Source organism: Callorhinchus milii, unplaced genomic scaffold, assembly GCF_018977255.1.
Source record: "Callorhinchus milii isolate IMCB2004 unplaced genomic scaffold, IMCB_Cmil_1.0 Scaffold3, whole genome shotgun sequence".
Classification (NCBI taxonomy): Eukaryota; Metazoa; Chordata; class Chondrichthyes; order Chimaeriformes; family Callorhinchidae; genus Callorhinchus; species Callorhinchus milii.
Window position 1 is genome coordinate 898,271 of NW_024704744.1, and position 24,615 is coordinate 922,885.

General features: G+C 48.3%; 2 protein-coding genes across 4 annotated transcripts in view; one reads left to right on the forward strand and one right to left on the reverse strand.

Annotated features, from left to right (window-relative positions):
* Window positions 1-4,330: 4,330 nt before the first annotated feature.
* Window positions 4,331-7,110, forward strand: LOC121848516 (homeobox-containing protein 1-like). The gene is made up of 4 exons (XM_042332722.1): window positions 4,331-4,487; window positions 5,767-5,862; window positions 6,811-6,904; window positions 7,044-7,110. The coding sequence occupies exons 1-4, from the start codon at window positions 4,331-4,333 to the stop codon at window positions 7,108-7,110; spliced, it is 414 nt and encodes a 137-aa protein (XP_042188656.1).
* A 6,694-nt stretch (window positions 7,111-13,804) lies between these two features.
* Window positions 13,805-24,615, reverse strand: part of kif13bb (kinesin family member 13Bb) — a gene marked incomplete at its 5' end in the record, with an annotated part of 71,813 nt that continues 61,002 nt past the window's right edge. The window contains 5 exon segments of one of the 3 annotated variants that reach the window (XM_042332918.1): window positions 13,805-14,705; window positions 17,619-18,945; window positions 21,738-21,806; window positions 22,332-22,394; window positions 23,374-23,513. In XM_042332918.1, the coding sequence (XP_042188852.1) occupies window positions 14,425-14,705; window positions 17,619-18,945; window positions 21,738-21,806; window positions 22,332-22,394; window positions 23,374-23,513 (1,880 nt within the window). 3 annotated transcript variants of the gene reach the window in all.

A 24,615-nucleotide genomic window follows, 5' to 3' on the forward strand; every position in this document is an offset into this window, starting at 1 on the left:
GTTGATATTTTGACAACAGAACCCGTGACCGAACGTTCTGCTCATATCACTCTACTCAGCGGCAAAGCTCCTTTTATATATCATATAATAATGTGGTCAGTCAATCCATAACTTTGTGGGACGCTACTGTGCGCAATTGGCTGCCGTGTTTCACCCACAAAGTATACAGTAAATTCAGTTTACAGTATAAGAACATAAGAATTAGGAGCAGGAGTCGGCCATTCAGCCCCTCGAGCCTGTGCCCCACCATTTGATAAGACCATGGCTGATCTTCTCACCTAACTCTGATTACCGCCCTCTCCCATATCCCTAATCCCTCTTTTTCAAGAATCTATCAGTCTCAGCCTTGAAAATGTTCAAGGACTGAGCATCTACAGCCTTCTGGGGTAGTGAATTCCATAAGTTCACTGCCTCTGAGTGAAGAAATGTTTCCTCAACTCTGTTCTAAAAGGCTGACCCTTAATTTTAAGACTGTGACCCCTGGTTATAGATTCTCCTACCAGGGGAAACAGCTCAGTGTCTACTTTATCAGCCGTTTAAGAATCTTATATGTTTCAATAAGATCCCCCTAATTCTTCTGTACTCTAGAGAATACAGCCCTAGTTTATTCAGCCTATCCTCACAGGTCAGTCCCCTCATCCCATGAACTAACTTAATGAATCTACGCTGCACCCCTTCGAAGGCAAGTATGTCGTTTTTTAAATAAGGAGACCAAAACTGCACACAATACTCCAGGTGCGGTCTCACCAAAGGCCCTGTACAGTTGCAGGAAGACTTCCCTACTCTTATATTCTAAACCTTTCAATGAACGCTAACTGCCGTTCGCCTTCTTAGTTGCTGCTGCACCTGCAAACTAACTTTTTGGGACTGGTGTACAAGGACACCCAAATCCTTTGAATACTAACACTATCTAACTTTCCCCTTCCAGAAAATAATCTGTTCTTTTATTCTTGCTACCTAGGTGAATAACTTCACACTTGCTAACATTGAATTCCATCTGCCACCTACTCCCACTCCCCGAGCCTATCTATATCTTGTTGCAATCTTTTTGCATCATCCTGAGAGCTCACTCTGCTACCTAGTTTAGTATCATCCGCGAATTTAGACACATTACATTCAATGTCCTCGTCCAGATCATTGATGTAAATGGTAAATAGCTGAGGCCGCACTGATCCTTGTGGCACTCCACTAGTTACATCCTGCCAATTCGAGAATGATCCGTTTATCACTACTCTCTGCTTTCTACCCGATAGCCACTCTTCTATCCATGTTAATATTTTCCCATTAATCCCGTGGGCCTTGATCTTGAGTAACAGCCTTTTGTGTGGCACCTTGTCAAATGCCTTCCTAAAATCCAAATATACCACATCTACTGGTTCCCCCTTATCCAACCTCCTGGATACATCCTCAAAAAATTCTAAAAGGTTAGTCAAGCATGACTTCCCTTTTGTAAAGCCATGTTGACTCTGCCTAATCTTTTCATGGTCTTCCAGGTATCCCATAACTACGTCTTTTATTAAGGACTCAAGAATTTTCCCTACAACTGACGTCAAACTAACTGGTCTATAGTTTTCCCTATTTTCTCTCCCACCCTTCTTAAATAGTGGAATTTCGTTTGCAATCTTCCAATCAATGGGAACTTTTCCAGTATCCACAGACTTTTGGAAGATTATAGACAAGCCATCCACTATCTCAGTAGCCGCCTCCTTTAAAACTCTCGGATGCAGGACATCCGGTCCAGGGGATTTATCGGTTTTAAGACCCGACAATTTACCGAGAACCATCTCTTTACTAATGTTAATCTCCCTCAGTTGCTCGCTAACATTGTCTTCTTGGTCCTCTATTTTTGGTATGTTTCCAGTGTCTTCCACGGTGAAGACTGTAGAAAAATACTTGTTTAATGACTTTAATGGTGAGTCTTTGTCCCCTATTATAATTCCTCCGGTCTCTACCTGTAATGGACCCACATTCACCCTCGCTAGCCTTTTCCTCTTTATATATTTGTAAAAACTCTTGGAGTCTGCTTTTATGTTTGCTAGTTTGCCCTCGTAATCTATTTTCTCCCTCTTGATCAACTTTTTGGTCCTCCTCTGTTGTTCCCTAAAGTTCTCTCAATCCTCGGGTTTACTACTCATCTTCGCTGTTTTATAGGCTTTTTCTTTTGATTTGATACTGTCCCGAACTGCTCTCGTTAGCCACGGCTGCACCACCTTTCCCGTGGCATTCTTATTCCTCAAAGGAATATGTGCTCGTTGGGAATTTTGCACTATCTCCTTGAATGTCTGCCATTGCTGGTCTACCGTCAAAGTTTAGTCTCCCAGTTTATTCTGGCTAAATCCTCTCTCATACCAGCAAAGTTGGCTCAATTTAAATTGAAGACTTTTGCTTCAGACTTAACTACTTCCCTCTCTAACTTAACGCTAAATTCCATCATATTATGATCGCTTTGCCCGAGAGGAGCCTTAAGTTCCAGTTTGCTGATCAGCCCTGTTTCATTACACAAAACAAGGTCTAATATGGCTTGTTCCCTGGTCGGCTCCTCAGCATATTGATCTAGAAAATTATCTCTAATACATTCTATAAACTCCTCTTCTATGTTACCTTTCCCAATTTGGTTGTCCCAGTCTATGTGCAGGTTAAAATCACCCACAATTAGTGTCTTTCCTTTGCTACATGCTCCACTAATCTCTTGATTTATACCTTGAGCGATACTTTGACCACTGTTTGGGGGTCTATAAACTACTGTGGAGTCCTGTAGCTCAGTGGTTAGAGCACTCGCTTCGCAAGTGAGAGACCTGAGTTCAATTCCAGGCAGAGGGCGAAACCTTGGGCAAGTTTCCTTACTCCACACAGAGCCCAATAATAATCCCTCCAAAACCCAAAACAATAATAAATTGGTCATTTTCAATCTACGACTGTTTGTGGGACATTACTGTGCGCAATTGGCTGCCGCGTTCGCCCACAAATATACAGTCAATTCACTTTACAGTGTGGTCTGTGAAGCGCTTTGGGACGTCCTCCCGACGTGAAAAGCGCTATATCAAATGCAAGGATTATTATTATTACTCCCACTATAGTTTTCTGCCCCTTGAAGTTACATTATCTACCCATACTGACTCTACATCTTGCTTTTCAGATTTAAAATCTTTCCTCTCTACTGTTTTTATCCCATCCTTTATTAGCAGGGCCACGCCCCCTCCTCGTTTACCACATCGCTTATCTTTCCTATATACCACGTAGCCGGGAATATTCAGTTCCCATCCCTGATCACCCTGCAAACCATGTCTCGGTGATGGCTACTAGATCATACCGGTTTTTACCTCTATTTGTGCAACTAATTCATCTATCTTGTTACGATATATTGTGTGAAGCGCTTTGAGACCTCTTAACGATGCGATAAGGCACTGTACCAAATGCAAGGATTATTATTTTATTATTATAAAAACCTGTCTGTGGGCTCTCACTCCCCTGCCGTTTCTACATTAAATTTGAATAACATGTATCTGCCCAAATCCTGAATCTGCCCATATAATAATAATCCCGGCACTTGAAGTGGCTCTATAACGTCAGTGTCTCAAAGCGCTTCATAGTTTTTCTGTAAAGTGTGGTGACTGCTTATTTTTAGGCAAACCCTCAAATATCCTGTCCTTGCTTATAGCGGTCTGGGACGCTACCCTGGGGGAAGGGCGCTATATAAATGCAAGTTGTTGTTGTTGTCCCCCGACCCACCCGCCCCACCATTGGCGGAGAGCCTTCAGCAACTCTGCCCCCTAACCTCTGGAATTCCATCCCCCAGTCACTCCGCCTCGCCCCCTCCTTAGCCTCCTTCAAGTCCTGCCTCAAGACTCTCCTCTTTGACCAGGCCATCGGATTTAAACTATTTGTATCAATCACCTCCTAACTCATAATGCCACTCCCCTGCCTTCCATTACTCCCGCACTTACCGGCTGCGCTGAATTATGGCAATCATAGCCCTGACCGTCGACGCATGAGCAGAAAGAACTTGATATCCTGCGATTCCAACACTTGCTGATAAGTGCACATGTGGTGACGGGTGAAGACTCATTGAATCACGGGAAATGTAGTCTTAATCTATCACCACATGCGCACTTACCAGCTGCATTGAATTACACGTGCACAGAGTAGTTCATTGATTAAATCAGATTTTCAACGACTTATACAGTTTGTCTACAACTCGGACTTCATGCAAGTCATATTAAATGTTATAAAACCCGAGGGATACGACGTATGTGAGTTTTACTGGACTATAAAGCTTTTACGAGACCTTTCGATGTGATGAGGTGATTTCTCTCTAAGGCAGGTTTGACTGATGGCCAGCTCTGGACTGGCCGGGGCTGTGCGGTGTCACCTGATGGAATATCTTGTGTGCTTTTCTTCACTTAGTTATTTCCATGAAAATCAATATCCCGATGAAGCCAAGAGGGAGGAGATCTCTAACGCCTGCAACGCAGTGGTACAGAAGCCAGGTGAGGCATAACTTTAAATAAAACACAGCTGGTGGGATAGCTTTCAGGAGTGTGTTGGGATTTCCGATCCCATAGTTCGAAATGTGACTCGACAGTCCAAATATGGTGCAGTCAGGTTTATTATGAACAGAGTGAACATAACATGCATTAACAAGTTACTGAAACTGTCTAACAAATTATATTTGAAGATAGTCACACAACATCATGGAACACCTTCCTTGTGATTCTTAAAGGGACCTCTCCACACTCCGTCTCTCTCTCTCTCTCTCTCTCTCTCTCTGGAGTCTTCCTGTTCTTCTAACTGTTCTCACCTAGAGGTGGGCTAGTTATACCCTTTCTCCAAGTGTCCTTCCTAGGGCCCCTCTACCCACTTCTGATACTGTCACGTGCTCAGGTTAATCAATCGTTTGGCTTGGTGCCAGCCTGACCGAGTCTCCACGAGGTCTTCCCTTTGTCCTGTCTAAGATAGGAGATTGATCGGTTTAGGGCTGTATCTGGTGCTCGTTACTTTATTATGTGTAACCATTAGTACATTCCTGGGATGGTACCAAAGTCCTCCAGTTTGACCAACTTGCTCATTTGTTGCTATGGTATATGCGGGGCCTGTCAGAATCTAACGGCTTATTGCTGAGCTGAGATCCTGTGTCGACCGGTACCTTGGACCGTTACCTCTGTGGGCTTGTTGTTATTTACTGATAAGTGGTAATCCTCTGCCCTTTTCCACAGCTGCCTTGTTACTCCTTCAGAAACAGAGCAAACCAGATGTGTCCTATCCCATGACCGTCAGTACTTTCTCCATTCTACATTTGTTTAATGTTCATTATTATTAGACTACAACTTCTATAATCTAACAGGTGGGATTGACTTACAGAATGCCAGCCCCGCTCACTGGGTAGCACCTCCCTGCCTCCTTCTGCTCGCACCCACTCCGTCACTCAGCCAGCTCGGGCCTTCTGCATGCCCTCCTCTTCACCATCGGCGGCCACGCTTTCAGCCAGTACAACAAGAAGCTTGATGGTGGAGTGGAAGGGATGAGGGACAAGCAGAAGGTCAGAGCCAGCCGAGCAGAGGCAGCAGGTAGTGGAGTGGGGAGAAAGCAGGTCAGAAAGGTAGGGAGGTTCCAGGGCATGAAGGGATTGCAAGTCTCTTCATAGAGCAATGTTTATGGGCACACGGCAGTGGATCATTGCCTGTCCACATTGTCGGGTATCACCACAAACCCAGGGCTTTGGCGGCTAAACCTGACATGATCTGCTACTGTGTGGTTTTCTGTCTGTAGGTAAGAAGCTAACGGAGACCGAGCGAGTGACCCCACTGAAGGTGTACAACTGGTTTGCCAACCGCAGGAAGGAGATCAAGAAGAGAGCAAACATTGGTAATGTTTAAGGAAGTTGTAGAATCACAGACCGTTTACAGGACAGAACGAGTCTATTCAATGTGGTGGTAGACCTGTAGCTCAGTGGTTAGAGCACTCGCCTCGCAAGTGAGAGACCTGGGTTTGATTCCCAGCAGGGAAAAACCTTAGGCAAGTTTCCTTACTCCACACGTCGGATAATAATTCCTCAAGAAGAAAAAAATAATAAATTGGTCACTCAATCCATGACTGTTTGTGGACATTGCTGTGCGCAATTGGCTGCCGCGTTTTGCCCACAACTATAGTCAATTCGCTTTACAGTGTGTTCTGTGAAGCGCTTTGGGACGTCCTCCCGACGTGAAAAGCGCTATATCAAATGCAAGGATTATTATCATTATTATTCAGATCAACGTGTCTGTGCCGGAATTCCCTACTCTAACCCCATTCCCTGCTCTCTCTCTCTCTCTCCCCATCGTGTCTGTGCTGGAGCCATTAATATCCCATGGCGCTGGCCAGTGTAGGGTTGGCACCCGAGCTGGGGATTAGGATTAAAAGGGGTGGAGGGCAATGGGAGTGGGGATGAGAGGATGATCAAAGGCACGGTCAAAGAGGAAGGTCTTGAGACGGAGACGAGAAAGGGGGCCTATGTTTCCTGAACTTCTATCACAATTTTTAGATGTTTTTTTGAGCAAGAAAAGAATCTAAAAGATGTCTGCCCTTTTGAGTAGAGGTTGTTCTTTTGCATGTTCATTTTTTTCAATTTAGTCACTCAATCCACGACTGTTTGTGGGACGCTGCTGTGTGCAATTGGCTGCCATGTTTTGCCCACAAAATACAGTCAATCTACTTTGCAGTATATTCGGTGATGTGTTTTGAGACGTCTCAACAACGTGATGTGGTGCTGTATCAAATGCAAGGATAATTATTAATTATTATGTATTTTTAATGGATGTTTCTGCTTTTTCAAAGAAGCAGCAATCCTGGAAACGCATGGCATCGATGTGCAGAGCCCGGGAGCTCATTCCAACAGCGACGACATTGATGGGAGTGATTTCTGGAGCAGGTGAGGGCTGTTGATGTGTGGCTTTGGGTGAAACTCTCTGGAGCACTTTATAAAAGAACCGCTTTCTTTTCTGCCTCGCGGTTCCTGCCAAGATTTATTCTTCACCGTTTTCTTCTCTCTTCTCTCCTCCTGTCCCCAGGGCGGTCACTCCCGCTGGCGCTTGGTGCCAGGGGCTCTACCAGCCCGGCGGGACCTCGCCCAAATAGGCCAACCCGCCCGTCCCGCACTGGCTAGGCCAGAATGTTGGTGAGTGTCAGGAGGTGGGGAAAGCAGTTAACAGCACATCCCCATCTCCCTGCCCTCAGCCACAATCACATCTAATCAGACAACTTTACAGCACAGAAGGCCGTTCAGCCCATCATGTCTGTGCCCGCTCTCTCTCTCTCTCTAACTCCGAAAGAGCTCTCCCTCCAGTCACACTCCCTGTCCTTTCTCCAGTCCGTGCTCCCTCTCTCTCTGTAACAGAGGAACAGGAGTAGACCTTTCAGCCCCTCGAGCCTGTTCCACCATTCTTTAATGGCTGATCTGTACCGCAAGTCCATTTACCTGCCTTTGCCCCGTGTCTCTTAATACCCTTTCCTAACAAATAGCTCACCACCTCAATCTTGAAGGTATAAATGGATCGAGGATCCACAATCTTTTGGGAGAGAGAGTTACAGATTTCCACTAACCTTTTTGTGAAAAACTATCTCCTGGTTTCACTCCTAAATGGCTCTAATTTTAATGATGCCCCTTGTTCTGGATTCCCCCGCCAGGGGAAATAGTTTCTCTGTAACTGCCCTATCAAATCCCTTTATTATTTTAAGATCCTCAGTCGGATTAACAACTAACAGCCCTCAACCTCTAAACTCCAAATAGAGACCAAGTTTATGCATTTTACAGACTATTACTCTGTACTACAGACTGACTGTTGAACCCAAAACTCAGTCTCCTTTCACTGTCCCTTAAGTGGATGGGTCTCCTCACTTCCTTCAGTCTTCCTTTCGTCTTACGAGAGAGAGAAATAATGCACATTCCATCCCAACATTCTGACTCTGGGATTTCCATGTGTTGGTGGGATACATGGAATTCTCGGTTTGGTTTGGATGCTCTTAAGCCCCGGTGATGGGTTTCCGCATGTGTCAAACACACTCGCCCGGTAAAAAAACATTGTCCTGACAATTTCCAGACTTCAACCAACAGTTTCAATCACTTAAGAATCATACAATGTTAGAAACACAAAAGGAGGCCATTCGGCCTATTGTGCCTGTGCCAGTGCTCTGAAAGATCTTCTTGTTTAGTCCCACTCCCCTGGCCTTCCCTTCTCCCCCACACTCCATTTATATTTTTCTTTTTAAAATATCTGCCCAATTTTTGTTTGAACTCTAATGTTGTTGTTGTTGTAATGGATTCTGCTTCAACCAGTGCCTTTAGAGTGTTGCGTGTCTGATTGGAAATGCTAATGATCTTACATTTACACCATCTCATCACCGACCAGTGCAAATAGCTTCTCCTTATTTATCTCATTAAATCCCTCACCTTTTTAAATACTGCACATAAGAACCTGAGTGGATTTACAAAGAGGAGAACAAACCATGTCAACATCCTTTAGGACACTAATAATAATAATCCGTGCGTTTGACATACCGCCTGATCACTTTGTTCAGACGTCTCAAAGTGCTTCATAGAATATGTTGTAAAGTGAATTGACTGTATATTTTGTGGGTGAAATGTGGTAGCCAACTGTGCAGTGATGTCCCACAAACAGTCGTGGATTGAATGACCAAATTTTAACAACCAGATTCCTACTTACTGCGAGGTAACCAGAGGCCTGTGGAGTAAGGAAACTTGGAACGTCCTCCTGATGTGAAAGGCACTATATAATTGTAATTTGTTTGCTTGTTGTTATTCCACATGCCAAGGTTTCTCCCTGCCCGGGAATCGAACCCAGGTACACTCGCTTGCGAGGCGAGTGCTCTAACCACTATACCCCAGGATTCCACTCCTTCTCAATGCTGGAGATGAGGTGGTCAGCAATGCTCCCTATATTAGGGGTTGGGACCCTGTGGTAAAGTGTTGTACTTTGGCTCCTCCATATGATCAGACTCTGTGCTGTGCAGGGTCTGCGGTGTGGCTGTGAGGCGGCTCTTCTGGGATCACAGGTTCCCAATGGTTTTGCCACGAATAGCACGAGAAGCCGGCAACCATTCTCACCAGCGTTTTCAGCATTTAATAATAATAATCCTTGCATTTGATATAGCACTTTTCACGTCTTCTCGACACCTCAAAGCGCTTCACAAAATATGCTGTAAAGTGAGTTGACTGTATATTTGTGGGTGAAACGCGGCAGTCAATTGCACACAGCAATGTCCCCACAAACAGTCATGGATTGAAAATGACCAATTTATTATTGTTTTTGGAGGGATTATTATTAGGCTCTGTGTGGAGTAAGGAAACTTGCCCAAGGTTTGGCCCTGACCTCCCGGGGATTGAACTTAGGTCTCTCACTTGCAAAGCGAGTGCTCTAACCACTGAGCTGCAGGACTCCACGTCCCATTTAGTGGGACTGAGGCATGAACCTGTGATACACACCAGAGATCAGATGTGCACTGCAACTCCTGTCGGTCTACAGGGTACCCACGGGAAGTGTGTGATGTTCACACAGGAAGTGATGTCCTGGGTGATTTGATGACCTGGAGGTGGCCATTTTTGTCATTCAAGATAGATCAACGTTTGGAAAGGAAGAATGTGACAAAATACTGAGAAAGAGATAGGAGTCTTCAGGTTCAGGAGAGAGTGCTTCTGGGAGTGAGGTAGCTACACAGACACGATGGGGGAAAGAGCAGAAAATGGGGTTAGATTAGAGAGCTCCAGTGGGGGAGCGAGCACCATTGGTAGCATTGTTCATGGTGAGAAAGTTGCTGTTTTCCTAACGCTCCAACCCTTCTCCCCAACCGCAGGACGATAACACAAGTCCCAGTGACCTCCAGCAGGATCCCATCTCACTGGCAGTGGAAATGGCTGCTGTCAACCACACCATCTTGGCTCTGGCCAGACAGGGGGGCGGCAGCGGGATAAAGACTGAGGTGATTGAGGATAACTGAGGCGAGGAGGACAGGACCAAGATGTGGTGCAATGTGGGACCGACCAAACCTTAATGTAAATCCCAATATATCTGTACATGATCTTGTTTTCAGCGAGCTTAGCTTCTCCTCATCCACTCGTGACAGTCAGTGCCTTGGACGGGAGGATGTGCCTCATGTCCCCTAGGGCTGGGGTTCTGGCCAAAGAAGCTGCTTGTCTTATTGTCAAACATTAGTGGGGACCTGATGTCTTCAGCCCAACGCCTGAGGCCAGTCTTGATGCGATGCTTCCTGAAGCTTTGGCTCTTCATTCCTCAGTGTTCAAGATTTCAGCAGACAGCGATGTCTGTGAAAAACTTGAACCTGTTTCCTAACCATGAAGCTGTACCCAATACTGGCACAGTGCTATTACCCGAGTTCACACCCTTCCTCACCCCACACTCCAGTGACGCTCACCATCAGCAGCCCAGTAACGTTGGCTTGTGCTCCCTCAGTCTGGGCTCAAGGACTTTCGAACGAAGAAATGAGAATGATCTGGGTGGGGTGAGGATCACGGAAAGATGTCCTTCGGAATGGCTGGGATTGTGGAGTGGAGAGATAGCCTGGCTCCTTGGTTGGGGTGGGGTAGGGGGGATAAACTAAATCCATTTAGTAGCCTACGGCAGCCTCCCAACGGTCTCCAGTCAGCAGGCATCCAGGACAGCGAACGCACTAACTGTTGTCCTCAGTGAGTTAGGACTGTTCACCAGTTAAGGGATGAAGTGAGTGACTGTAGTGTGTGTAGATGAGGTGAGTTATTTTTAGAGAACTCTCAGCATCACCACTTTGTTGTATCCGATGCCCTCCCAATCATTCAGGTAACATTGCCTGGTAGCCGCAGCTTCAGCATTCCAGCCGTGAAGTCTGGTAACCGGCATGGGCCGTGCCTTTACCGGGTGGTGATGGGGCTCCCTCCCTGGGTGCTGGTGGAGGCAGGTGCCAGGCTGGACACAATCTTAATCTTGCCAGCCCAACCCTGACAGCTTTCTGTAGTCCTTGTCCAGCAGCATTGGGGCTAGTGTGTGCCCAGTGTAAACCACGAGTAAACCTGGGTATATTGTGTGTATGTAAACCATGTGTAAATGTAGGAGTATCATTTGTCGTGAATCATGTGCCTTGTGTAAACACAGGCATATTACACAGCTGTGTAAAGCGGGAGGTTATGTGCTGTGTAAACTGGTTTGTACAAAGGGAATTGCAAAATGCCCTTAATTTAGCTTTACAATCAACAAAACACTCGGTTGCACAAGGGTTTGTTTACACGCCTTACACACAACTCCCACAATGTGCAGGAATCTCAGTGAGGGAGTGATCGATCTGTGAGGGTCTCCAGTCCGGTTCCTGAGCCAGGCAGGTCCACAGTATTCCAGGGCACTGCTCATGACAGCACAGCAGGACCTGGAAGGGCCGACCAGTCACTGGGGGCAGGAAGTCATCCCACTCAGCTCCTGTAAACCCTACTAATGGGTAGGGTGGTCCCATCTGGACAAGCAGCGGGAAAGCTTGCAGACAGTGATATCAGCAGTTACCCCCAACGCACACTCTGGAGTGCCCAAGCATTGGCTCTTGCCAACCTGCGCTTAATATTTTCCGGAATTAGGTAAGCCAGGATGCATCCCTCCAGGGAGAGAGAGCGCTTTCCATTCCAACAATCTATCTCTGGGATTTCCATGTGTAGGCGGGAAGCGGGGAATTCTCAGCTTGGTTTGGATACTCTTAAGCTCGGTGATTGGTTTCTGTGTCAGACACCCGGCCGACCAAAAAAAACTCAAGGTAAAAGTTGATTAGAAAGCAGAGACTGGGAAGTGTTGGGAGGAGAGAGAAGGGGAGCTTCATACCCCTTCGCTTCAATCCCCAAATGTCGAGCTGTTGGTCATCTCAAACAGGCGCTTAAGATGTATGACTGCGCTGAATTGAGTCTTAATGAAAGTTGGCTTTTCTGTTCTTATATGCACACAAATTACAGTCACTATACTTGACTACATTTATCTGTGAAGCCCTCGCTCCTCCCACTCAGGGCCATAAACCAGGGGAATCCGATCTCCTTGTTCACGGCCCCTGGTTCCACAGTCACTATTGCTGACTGATTCAGTGCTCAGGGATGGGGCAGTCACATGATCCATGTCCCACTCCTGTCAGCGGAGATTTAGAAGCAAGTTGAGACCCTGATCAATTGAGGTGAACCCTCCCACAGCTGATGAGCCACTGCACCATTACCAATGACCGGCTTCTCCCCACGAGCTAACGGCTAACATTGTGCTAACGGCTGAGTGGGAAGAAAGCCCTGGTAGGTCACGGGTTGGGTTGACTTAGCGGATCTCAGTCATGGCAGCACAGAGCACCTTTCACGTCAGGAGGATGTCTCAAGACAGTCAGGGATTTGGACCTGAGCTGGGGGTGGAGGGTAGGGAAGAGGGTGGCCGAAGACATGCTCGAAGGAGGCCTTGAGACATGCCTTGAAGAAGGCAAGGAGTGAGGCGAAGGCACAGACACAATGCACTCCATCCACATCCTAACCCACAGCTGTGAAAGGCATTAGCACTGAGGAAGGTCATGATGTCCTGGTCGTGGTTACTGCACAGAGTAAAGGCGGCCTGGATCAGGGAGGCCACTCACAGGAACTTTTTTAACATTAAAATAGAAAATGTGAATGGGATTTAAATAAAAAGCCTTAGATTATTTTTTTAATTCTATGGATCGAGCAGTTACTTTGGGGTCCTATGCGTGTGGTCCCCTCTCGATCTCTGGATTAGTGCCTTGTGTTGACATAGACTGTTTCGCAGAAACAAATGTAAAGTTACTTTATGCCGTTTGTACAGTTTGTTTTAACAAATTTATTTTTTAAAGAAAAATGTTGCGTTTATTACTCTGTATCTTTCCAGGTAGAGGAAAAAATAAACTAATTTAAATTGATCTGTCTCTGAGGCAGTCTGTGGTTTCACGGTTAATATAATTAACGATATAATAATAATTCTTGCATTTGATATAACGTCTTATCATGTCATTGCAGTGTCTCAAAAGCGCTTCACAGAATATACTGTAAAATTAATTCATTTTGTGGCTGAAACGCAGCAGACAATTGTGCACAGCAGTGACCCACAAAAGAGTTGTGGATTGAGTGACCATTTTTTTTTGATGGATTATTTATTACCCCTGGAAAGTGATCTGCCAATTGACTTAAGTTCCTACTTACTGCTACATAAACAGAGATGTGTGGAGTAAGGAAACTCGCCTAAGGTTTCGTCCTACCCGGGAATCAAACCCAGGTCCTCTTGCCTGCGAGGCCACGAGGCAAGTGTTCTAACCACTACGGTACGGGACTCCATAAAACCACGGTAACAGCAGCACAGAGAGACCAGGATAAGGTGACCATAGTTTCGTGAACCAAATCCCACACATATATATGTATAATTAAAATTCCCACGGTTGCTGATGTTGGGAGTTCCCGGGGAAGGAATCGTGTTGTGGGGATTAATAGCTGTGTTTCTGTGATGAGTGTATCTGGTTTAGAATGTTAATGTTGTTCAGTTTGTTGCTGAACTCAAGACGAGGCAAATTTGGACCCAGGGACAGACCACCTCCTCGTGGGACTATCCCGGGTACAGCACCGAAACAGGCCATTCAGCCCAGTCAGTCCGTACCAATGTTTATACTCGACAGCCAAAGCTCAGTAGACACTGAGAATTTCACAAACCAGATCCGCAGCGAGAACAAAAGACAGACACTTGTTTTTTTTAAATAAAAAAATTTAAATTACCCCATCGATTTCCACCTGATTAAAAGTCGCTGTGAACAACAGTAAAATCAATGATAATGTTTAATCACCCGCTGTTAGCATATTTCCCTTCCGATCGAGTCAGAAAATCACATTGTCCTGATATACACATATATAGATTTAGATTCTGTGTATAATATATATATATAAAAGCCTTGTGTGAATCAGAAAAGGTCATTAATTACAAATGTACATTAGTTTGCAATATCTCACAAGCCTATTAGGAGAAGTGTCATTCCAGCTTCCTGCCAGGTTACCGAGTAAAAATCTAATATAAAAACAGTAGCTCAGGTTGTCAGCATCTCCCCCCTCACTCCCCCCCTGTCGTGGTGTCTGAGATGATGGAGCTGGTGATGGGGGGAGAAAAAGAGAGAAAGTGTTGAGAAGACATTAGTTCAGCCTGAAGAGAGAGAGAGAGAGAGGGTGGGGGGGGCCCAGTGTTAGTGTTTACACAGCTCTCATGCCCGTAACGGTTCTTAGGTGTCTGAGGCGATGGGTGCGCTGGGGGGCAGAGAGAGGTATTGATATTTTTAACTGGATGGGGAGAGAGAGGGCAACTGTTCTACACTCCCTCCTCACCCGCAATTGATTGATTGTCAGTGTTTACACCCCCCCCCACCCCACACACCAACCCCCCCGGCTGCTCACTGAGGTTTCTGCTCTGCGGCCCAGGATTTCCTCTGCTCACTCCTCCTGGTTGCCTTGTCTGTGCGGGTGGGCCCCAGCGCGGCCAGGTTGGGGTTGGAGCTGGTGACGTTGCCGTTACGCCTAACCTCGGCTGCGGAGGTTAGCTGGAGCCGGAGCCCGGCCCCTCGCCTCCTCCCGGCCCCCGAGGCCCTGCTGACACGGTTGGGTCTGACCAGCGCTCCGTATCCTGGATTACACCGGAAATACTGATGTCCTCCAACACTGCCGTCGTTCTTACCTACAAAACACAACAGGAAACAAATCCTTCAAACAACAATACAAAGGCTTACAGAGCCTTTCGTGTTGGGAGGACATCCCAAGGCGCTGGACAGTCAGGGATTTGTACCCGAGCTGGGGGTTGGGATCAGGAGGGGTGGAGGGCGGGGAGGGTGGGGGTAGGAAGGTGGCCGAAGGCGCTGACGAAGAGGAGGGTCTTGAGACGTGCCTTGAAGGAGGCAAAGGGAGGGGTTGAGGTGAAGGGACTGAGCTGGATTTGCAGAGGGTGGGGACAGAGAGGCTGAAGGTCTGACAGTTCTAGAGCCCGACTCTGAGGCGGGAGGAGGTGACTGTAAGGCACAGTCTTGAGATGTGATTTGAAAATGGGGAGGGAGGCGGCAAGACAGAGGGATAGAGGAAGAGAGTTCCAGAGTTTCGGGGAGTAGTGGCTGAAAGCACGGCCCCCGATGGTGGAGTGGAGGGGACAAGGAACAAGCAGGAGGCTGGAGACAGCCGAGCAGAGGCAGCGGGTAGCGGGTAGCGGGTTGAAATTGATCCGTTTAGTAATTGGGAGCCAGTAGAGCCTGGCGAGGGCTGGCGTGATGGGAGGAGGGGTTTTGTGTGGGTGGGTATGTGTGTTCAGCCGATCCAAAAATTCCAAACAATTCATGCAAGAGGTGGATTCCCAAACTCCCCACAAGGCTGGAGCTCACCGTTTACCCCACTCCTCCTTCACACCTTTCAGACTTTTTCTATTGATACACATTCCAAAACAACAACAATGTGAATTACACAGCGTCTCTCACACAGGTTAGTGTCTCGGGGGCTGCACAGTGGGGAGGTCAGACACTGAGCGAGGCAGAAGGGGATCATAATACACGGTTCAAGAGATGAATTAAAGCCAGATAAAGAGGGGGTGAGGCTGAGGGATTGACACAGAGGATAAGGATGTAGCAGCTAAAGGCATGGCCGTTGGTGAATGTTTTGAGCAGAAATTATAGAACAGGACAGAAAGAGGCCATTCGGCCTATCGTGCCTGTGCCATCTCTTTGGAAGAGCCACCAACTAGTCCCACTTCCCCAATATTGCCAATCGCGATGGAAAGCCTGTACTTGCTGCCATTCAGCCACTGAGCACAGTCTGGTCTGCCGTGTTATCAGACAACAACAACACATTACATTTATACATTTATTCACATTGGAAAGACGTCCCAAGTCACTGGACAGTTGAGTTTTTTTTCACCGTATCTTTGTACACCAGTGGTTTGAGGTGGCACCTGCCAGGCCCCAGGTTGTTGTGATGAAGTAAAGTGCCCCACCCACTTGTTTGACTTTCCGCTGAATGTTGGGTTGAGCTCTGGGGCTCACGCCCATGTGGTGAGGTTGCACTATTCTCGTTAAGCACTGATTATACAACGGGTTTTGCACCAGGTCTCCCCGCCCTCACAATACGGCAATGACTTTCACGTCGGGAGGACGTCTCAAGCTTAACAACAATAAGACTTGCATTTTGATACAGCGCCTTATCACGTCGTTGAGACATCTCAAAGCACTTCACAGAATATACAGAGTACAGAGTCACTACACTTCACAGAATTTACTGTGAAGCGTAGTGACTGTATATTTTGTGGGCAAAACATGGCAGCCAATTGCACACAGCAGTGTCCCACAAACAGTCATGGATTGAGTGACCAAATAATCATTATTTATTTTATTGAAGGAATTATCCCTGGAAAATCAATCCACCAATCGACTAACAATTGGGTTCTTACTTACTGCGAAACAGAGGCATATTGGAGTAAGGAAACTTGCCTGACCTTTAACCCTGCCCAGGAATCAAACCCAGGTCCTCCCGATGACCGAAAAAGCAGTCAAAGAGGTAAGTCTTGAAGAACCTTGAAGGTGGTGTGGGAGAGAGCAAGTCGGTGGGACTCCAGGATTGCGTTCCAGAGAGAAGCAGAGCAGACAAGAGGAGAACATAAACCTCACTCTCTCGCTAGTTATGGCATTGACATGTCTCAAAGCGCTTCAAAGGATTTACTGTCAAGTGTAATGACTGTATTTTGTAGGCAAACGCAGCAGCCGGTTGCTTGCAGCAACTCCCACAAACAGCCATGGAGTGAATGACCAATTTTATTTGGGGGATTGTTGGCCAGGACACGGGAGAGAGAAACTCCCTTCTCTTTTCAAATAGCGTCACGAGATCTTTAACATCCAGCAGTTTAATGTCTCACCAAGGACGGCACCTCTGACAACGCAGCCTCCCCCAGCCCTGCTCTAGAACCAAGACTGTACATCAAATTCGGTCCATAAAAGGATTTGTTTTGCCCAGCCAGGTGTCTGACACACACTAACGCATCACCACGCTTAGGAGTATCCAAACCAAGCTGAGAATTCATTCCATGCATCACATGCAAATCCCCTTATATTGGAGTAGAATATAAAAATACAGAAAATGTTTGTTTCAAGAACAAATTAAATAGATTTTTGCTAGAAAATATTACACAGTATAGTTTGGGAGACGAAATGTCAAGCAATTGCCAGGTTGGTGGAAGGCAAACTCGATGGACCTTGGTCTTCTTTGGCCAGCAAATTCTTATGTTCTTACTCTCTCCCTGGAGGGAAGTCTCCTGCTGACCTAATTCCGCAAAGTATTAGGCGCAGGTTGGCGACAGCCAAGGCTTGGGTGTGCGTTGGGGTAAGTGCTGGAGTCTAGCCAGCTAAAACCGCATAGCTTGCCATTGAGAGCGCCGTCTGGTAAGCTTTCCTGCTGCTTCTGCAGCTAGGACCACCTTACCTGCTAGGGCTTTGGTTTGCAGGGTTAACAGGAGCTGAGGGGGAAGAGTTCCTGTCCCCAGTTATAAAGGGATAGGAAGGGAGGGGAGGGGGGAGGTGAGGGAATAACAGGTGAGGAGGGGTAACGTCTCTGGTCTTACCTGCTGGTACATCCAGCTCAACACCAATCCACACGCCGTCCGCAAACTCCGTGGTTCCGATATACCTGACAGTCCCACACTTATTGGTGCCAATACTGACATACTCGCCCTCTCTCAGCCAGCTGGGCACAGCTCCTCCATCCTCTGTGTCGGAGGCCGTGTCAGACGTGTGGCTGGGGGGGTGCGAGCCCTCGGGGGCTGCCCACTTACCCTCGCTCCCCTCCCCCGTCTCCCCGGTGTCCGGGCTCCAGCTGTGCCGGTCTGCGGCCGAGCGTTTGGCTTCCCGCTCGGACCCGCTCCGGCAATCCTCCTCCCCCAGGATGCGAGTGAAGGACTTGAGCTCCGAGGTGCGGACCTTCTGGATGGTGAAGGGGTTTGTGAAGGTGATGGCGGACGCAGTCACAGTGAGGCGGGGTTTGGCCAGTCCGGGCGGGGCCCTGGGTTGGGAAGCGGGGGCGGGGCTGAGGGTGGAGCTGAGGATACGGGAGGGCAGGCCTTTCCCAGCTTCCTCACACACAGAGAGGCTTCTTCCCGACTCCGCCACAAACTCTGGCTCCGTTCCTTCTCCTTCTTCATCAGCAGCAGCCGTTTCCTCTTCAACATCATTGTGACCCTCACGAGGATCAGTGTCCATGTGGCTACCGGGCTCCACGTCACCCCCTGGGTCTGAGCTGTGGACAACGCTCCCTCCCTCTGGCTCCACTTCTCCCCCTGTGTCCGTCTCCTCGTCTCCCCCTCTCTCCAGCTGCACATCACCCTCGCTCTCCGACTCCACCTCACTCCCTGTGTCTGAGCTGTACACAGGGCTCCTCCTCATGTCAGGCTCCGCAGGGTCCCCTCCCTCTGTCTCCATGGTGCCCTCTCCCTCTGATTGCTTGTCCCCTCCAATGTCTGGCTCAACCATTCTCTCTGGGCTGTGCACGGGGCTGGTCTGGGCTGCAGCCTGGCTGGGCTGGGGTTGAGTCGAGCTGGTGTGGGCTGGACTGGGCTGGGGCTGGGGTTGAGCAGGCCTGGTTGTTGGCCCAGCACAGTCCTTGTTGTCCAGCTGGGACACCCCGTCGCAGCTCCAGGGCCTGTGAGTGTGGGTGATGTCTGTGTCGGGGGTGGTGTGGGAGGATGGGGGGCTGCCAGCCAGGGTGGAGGTGTCGGAGAGCGTGGCCATGGAGACGCTGTGGGAGAAGTAGCCACTGGAGACCTCGCTGAGCGGGCTCTGGGGCTCTGAGTCTTGGCTTGGGGTCTCGGCGGGCTCCTGGACGCTTACCAGTGCTGGTTTGGTCATCGTTGGCAACGAAGCAGTGGCCATTTTCCTCCCGTTGTCTTTGCGAGCCTGATGGGAATGTACAGAGACACCGTGTGTTGGGGAACATTGGGGCCAACACATCACCACCACCACCGGGGGGGGGGGGGGGGGGGAGTGGGAGAGGGGGGAGAGGGGAGGGAGGGCGAGGGGGGGAGAGAGGTACAACACCATTCCCCTCCCTCTCCCCCTCCCTCCCTCCCCCTCACCAGCTCACACAATAACACCGCTCCCATTGACCAGCAGAGAGGCAGAGATTGATGCCGAGACCATGGAGAGCTCCACAAGGGTATCTGAGCTGATGGAGGTCCTAACAGGGGAACGCAGAGCATCCCAGTTCACTGACCACTTGGCCGGCTTTGGTTGGTAAAAAGAAAAAAAGAACCATCCTGTGTCTTCGTTGACTATTTTCTGACAATCTGAGACGTCTTGAGGAGTGTGTGCAGCTCTGAGCTCCCAACCAACCACACCCCTGGGTTACACTCACTGAAATCAGCTTGTGTTGGGCAACAATAACAATTTGCACTTATATAGCGCCTTCCACGCAGAGTAGCGTCTCAGAGCGCTTAACAGTGGCGGAGCCTCCGAGACTCCGAGCTGGAGGGAGGCCTGGAGGTGGCCGTAAACACGGTCGAAGAGGAAGGGGAGAGGAGTTGTCTGGACGATGAAGAGAGGCAGAACAGAGGGGCTCCATCGCCGTGACTGACGTGGGTTCCAGAACACTTCAACGTAGGACACAGAATGACCCCCCACCTCCCCATGAGAGCCCCCCCCACACCTCACAAAGACTTTGGAAGTGAAGGGGGAGCAGGAGAAGGGGGTTGATAAGAGCAGGGAGGGAACGAGGGCAACAACAACGAATAAATCACATTTGTATACTGCGTTTCCCATCGGGAAGGTTTCAAGGCACTGAACATTTCAAGGCACTGAATTACACACCCATCCTGGGGGGGCAAACACGGCGCATAACACACCCGCATTCCCAGTTTACAACAGAACCAGCCTCTCTTTACTTCCACAAACAAATGTCATCATCGGTCCCTCTCTTCAGCAATATATGACCAGGAATTATTATTTATTCTGTAATCATTATGTTATTCCCTGGACCATCTCTTGAATGTCTCTGCCCAGTGAGTGCTGGCGCAGTGCAGGGTGAAGGAGTGACAAGCCACCGTTAATCCCTTCAGAGGCCATTCGGCCCAGCGGTCTGCTCCACCAGCTCATCAGATCATGGGGGTACAGTCAGTTAATTTTATAGTATATTATGTAAAGCTCTTTGAGACTTCTCCATGTCTCAATGTCCCGACATTGATCTCAAATGCACAGATTATTATCATTATCCTAATGTTTTCTGCCTTTCTGGCAATCCATATTCTCCCACAACCTTCTGTGTGTAAAGAAATATTTTCTGATCTCACCGTAGACACTATTCTTGCATTTGATACAGCGCCTCATCATGTCATCCATACATTTCAATCGCTTCACAGGATTGACTGTAAAGTAGTGACTGTGTATTTTGTGGGTGAAATTGCCAGCTGATTTGCGCCAACAATGTCCCACAAATAGCCAGGAGTGAGTGACCAATATTATTGGGGAGATTGTTGGGCAGGATAGCGGGAGAGAGAAACCCCTTTTCCTTTCCAATAGCGCCATCACTACTAACTGCCGTAGCCCTAATTTCCCAGGGTTTGTCCACTATCTAGTTTAATTCGCTGCATTAATTTAAACAGGAGGCTCAAGGTCCCTGGGACTGCTCTCTGAGACAGCACAGTCTCCTGAGGGTGTGTTTCCCAAGGACTGTGGAGGCAGCAGGCTTGACGATAATAATAATAAGCCTTCCATTTGATATAATAATAATAATCCTTGCATTTGATATAGCGCTTTTCACGTCGGGAGGACGTCCCAAAGCGCTTCACAGAACACACTGTAAAGTGAGTTGACTGTATATATATTTGTGGGCGAACGCGGCAGCTAATTGCGCACAGCAATGTCCCACAAACAGTCGTGGATTGAAAATGACCAATTTATTATTGTTTTTGGTTTTGGAGGGAATATTATTAGGTTCTGTGTGGAGTAAGGAAACTTGCCCGAGGTTTCGCCCTAACCTGCCTGGGACTGAACTCAGGTCTCTCGCTTGCGAAGCGAGTGCTCTAAACACTGAGCTACAGGACTCTGTATAGCGCCTTATCACATCTTCGAGACGCCTCAAAGCGCTTCACAAGACTATACTGGAAAGTGAATTGACTGTGTATTTTGTGGGCGAAACACGGCAGCCAATTGTGCACAGCAGCGTCCCACAAACAAATTGAGTGACAAAATATTTTTTTAAGCGATTATTAATCTCAAAAGTGATCGGCCAACTGACTAACAACCAGGTTCCTACTTACTGCTGGGTAAACAGAGGCTTGTGGGAGTAAGGAAACTTGTATAAGGTTTTGCTCTGCCCGGGAATCAAACCCAGGTCTCTCGCTTGCGAGGTGAGCGCTCTAACCACTGAGTAACAGGACTCCACACTGGGAGCAATAGCCACTCACGCTCCGTGTTTCCCTACGTCAGTCACCAGCACTGGCTGTTTGTGTTTATGCAGAGACAGCATGTGAGTGCATGTGTGAGAGTGTGTGTGAGAGAAAGAGAGAGAGTGAGAGAGATAGAGAGAGAGAGCAAATAAGCCGAGTAGCCTGGAAGCTAATCCCTGTTTTCTGTCCACACCAGTTGGGGTAGTTGGGGTAGAATCGTCGCCTGCTCACCACCAGACACCAGCCCTGACACCCCCGACACCAGCCCTGACACCAGCTTGTGTCACACACACACTGGTCACTCACCTGTCGATGTTCCTCCACACTTTGGACTTGTAACAATTGGGAAAACTGGAACTTTTTCACAAGTTTCGTCTTGAGGGAGGATTTAGAAAGGGTTTAGGAGAGAGTCACACACCAGGGCCATCAAACTGATTCACTGCAGGGCGGGGGTGGGAGGGTGGAGGCAGGACAGGACACCATCCAAAGAGCAGAAAACATAGCCAACGAGAGGGCAGAATGGCTGACGGGAGCAGGGACTACCAGGTTACCCACATCAGAAAACACACACACACTTTCCTCCCTCCACACAGTCTCCACATCTCTTGCACCTCCATCGCATACGCACACACACACACACACCTCTCCCCACCTCGCGCGAGCACATACACACACATCTCCCCTCCTCACGCACACACACATTCTCTCCCTCCTCCGCAGACACGCACACACCTCTCCCCCTCTCGCACACATACACATCTCCCCCCCCCGCAGACACACAAACACACACTCTACCCACTCGCTAGCACTCACACTTACTCCCTGCACACACACACACACACACATGCACACACTCTCTCTCCCTGCGCGAACACACACACACACGCAATAGCTCCTCACCTCCTTGCTGTCCTCAGCAGTGCTGTCCGGGCTGGCAGACTGCACCATGATACGAGGGACAGTCTGCAGAGAGAGAGCATGGAGAGAACGGTCAGTGGACTGGAGACACAGCTCAATACAAACACAGTGACACTTATACACCACCTTCGCAGGACGTCCCAAAGCACTTAACAGGGGCAGCTGGGCACCGAGCTGGGGTGGGAGCCGAGAGGTTGGGGGAGGATTGATCAAAAGTGTGGTCAGAGAGGTAGGTTGAGACGAACCTTGAACGGGTGGGGGGGGTGGGGTCGAGTCGAGAGGACTGGAATTCCAGAGAACAGAAGTCAAAGTTAACATGAAAAACATTAGAAGAATTTACACACAAACACGCGTGTGGACACATCTATAAACACACAAAGTGAAAGGCGCTTCATTCATCAAGTACAACAATAATTAAATAATCATCCTTGTATTTGTTACAGCGCCTTATTACTTCTTCCAGACGTCTCAAAGCGCTTCACAGGATATACTGTAAAGTGAATTGACTGTATATTTTGTGGGCGAAATGCGGCAGCTAATGGGGCACAGCAGCGTCCCACAAACAGTCGTGGATTGAGTGACCACATTATTTTTTTCTTAAGGGATTATTATTAGGCGTGTGGAGTACGGTTTCACCACGCTGGGAATCAAACCCAGGTCTCTCGCTTGCCAGGTGAGTGCTCTAACCACTGAGCTACAGGACTCCACGAGAATTATTATTACTCATACCTTGACACATACACATATCTACGTATATACACACACACAAACAGCCTCCTCCACCACAGTGTTCCCATCCTCCGGAACTGCATCCCGGAGCCCCTCTGCCGAGCCCCCTCCAATGCCTCCTTCAAGGCCTGACTCAAGACCCTCTTCTTTGACCGAGCCTTTGGTCATGTTCCCCCCTCCACCTGGCGTGGCCCCCAACCCTCTCGAATCCAACCACCAACGACTGCATACCCTCAGCTGTCAAGTCAGCACCTTGGGATGTCCTCCCGACGTGAAAGTTGCTGTTGTTGTTTACCTGCTGAATTAACGGAGGGGCCGACCTCCTCTTCTCCTTGTCATCTCTGACCGGGAACAGGGACTTGAGGATCCTGGGCATCTGAGGGACAATCACCTTCACCGGTGCCAGATAGGATTCTGCCAGGCCTGACAACCATTCTGAGGGGAAGAGAAGCCACCGATCAGTAAACCAGACACAAACTTAGCCCGTCTCCCTCCAGCTGTTTTGATGAGATTTCGTTGGCGAGAAACTACAACAACATCAGAACTCTAACTGAGACGCTCCCCCACGTGAAGGGAACTAGATAAATAAATGCAAGTTGTTGTTAATAATAATAATCCTTGAGTTTGATACAGAGCCCTAATCACGTACGTCGTTGAGACGCCTCAAAGCGTTTCACAGGATATATAACTTGCATTTACCCAGCGCCCCTCTCGCAGGGCAGTGTCCCAGAGCGCTTGACAGTGGCGGAGCACGAAGTCGAGCTGGCGGGAAGGGGAGGCACAGTTGAAGAAGAAGAAGGTCTTCAGGCACAACCTGAAGATGGAGAAGGAAGGGGCAACGCGGTGGGATAGAGGGGAGAGTGTTTCAGAGTTTCGGGGGATAGTGGCTGAAAGCACGGCCACCAATGGTGGAATGGAGGGCATCAGGGACATGCAGGAGGCCGGAGCCAGCCAAGCGGAGGCAGCGGATTGTGAGTTGGTGGGTAAGCAGATTGGAGAGGTAGGGAGGTGCCAAGGCCTGAAGGGATTTGATGACAAGTGAGAGGATCTTGAAATCTATCCTATATATACTGTAAAGTGAATTGACTGTGTTTATATTTTGTTGTAACGTGCTTCTGTATAACACGGCTTCACTAAAGAGTTGGGAGAAATTTTCTCACCATAATCAAACAAAATGAAATAAATAGCAGTTCGCCCGATGGTTGTGGTTTAAAGTATAAACCCACCAAGGCCAGGATTCTTCAGAGAGAACAGGAAACGTTTGGAATTCCTTACCAGAGGAGGAGTCCCATTGTAGTGGCCGTGTGGTGGGAAGTATAGGGAGAACATTAGGACATCCCAGGAGGGACCTTTACAGTGAAGAACCTGATACAGTGTGACTACACATTACACAATAGATATTTACACATCGCCTTTCACGTCGGGAGGATATCTCAAAGCATATTCACAATGCTGGCGAGGTACCCAACTGGCGGGGGGAGGGGAAAGACATAGGAACATAGGCCATTCAGCCCCTCAAGCCTGTTTCGTCATTCTA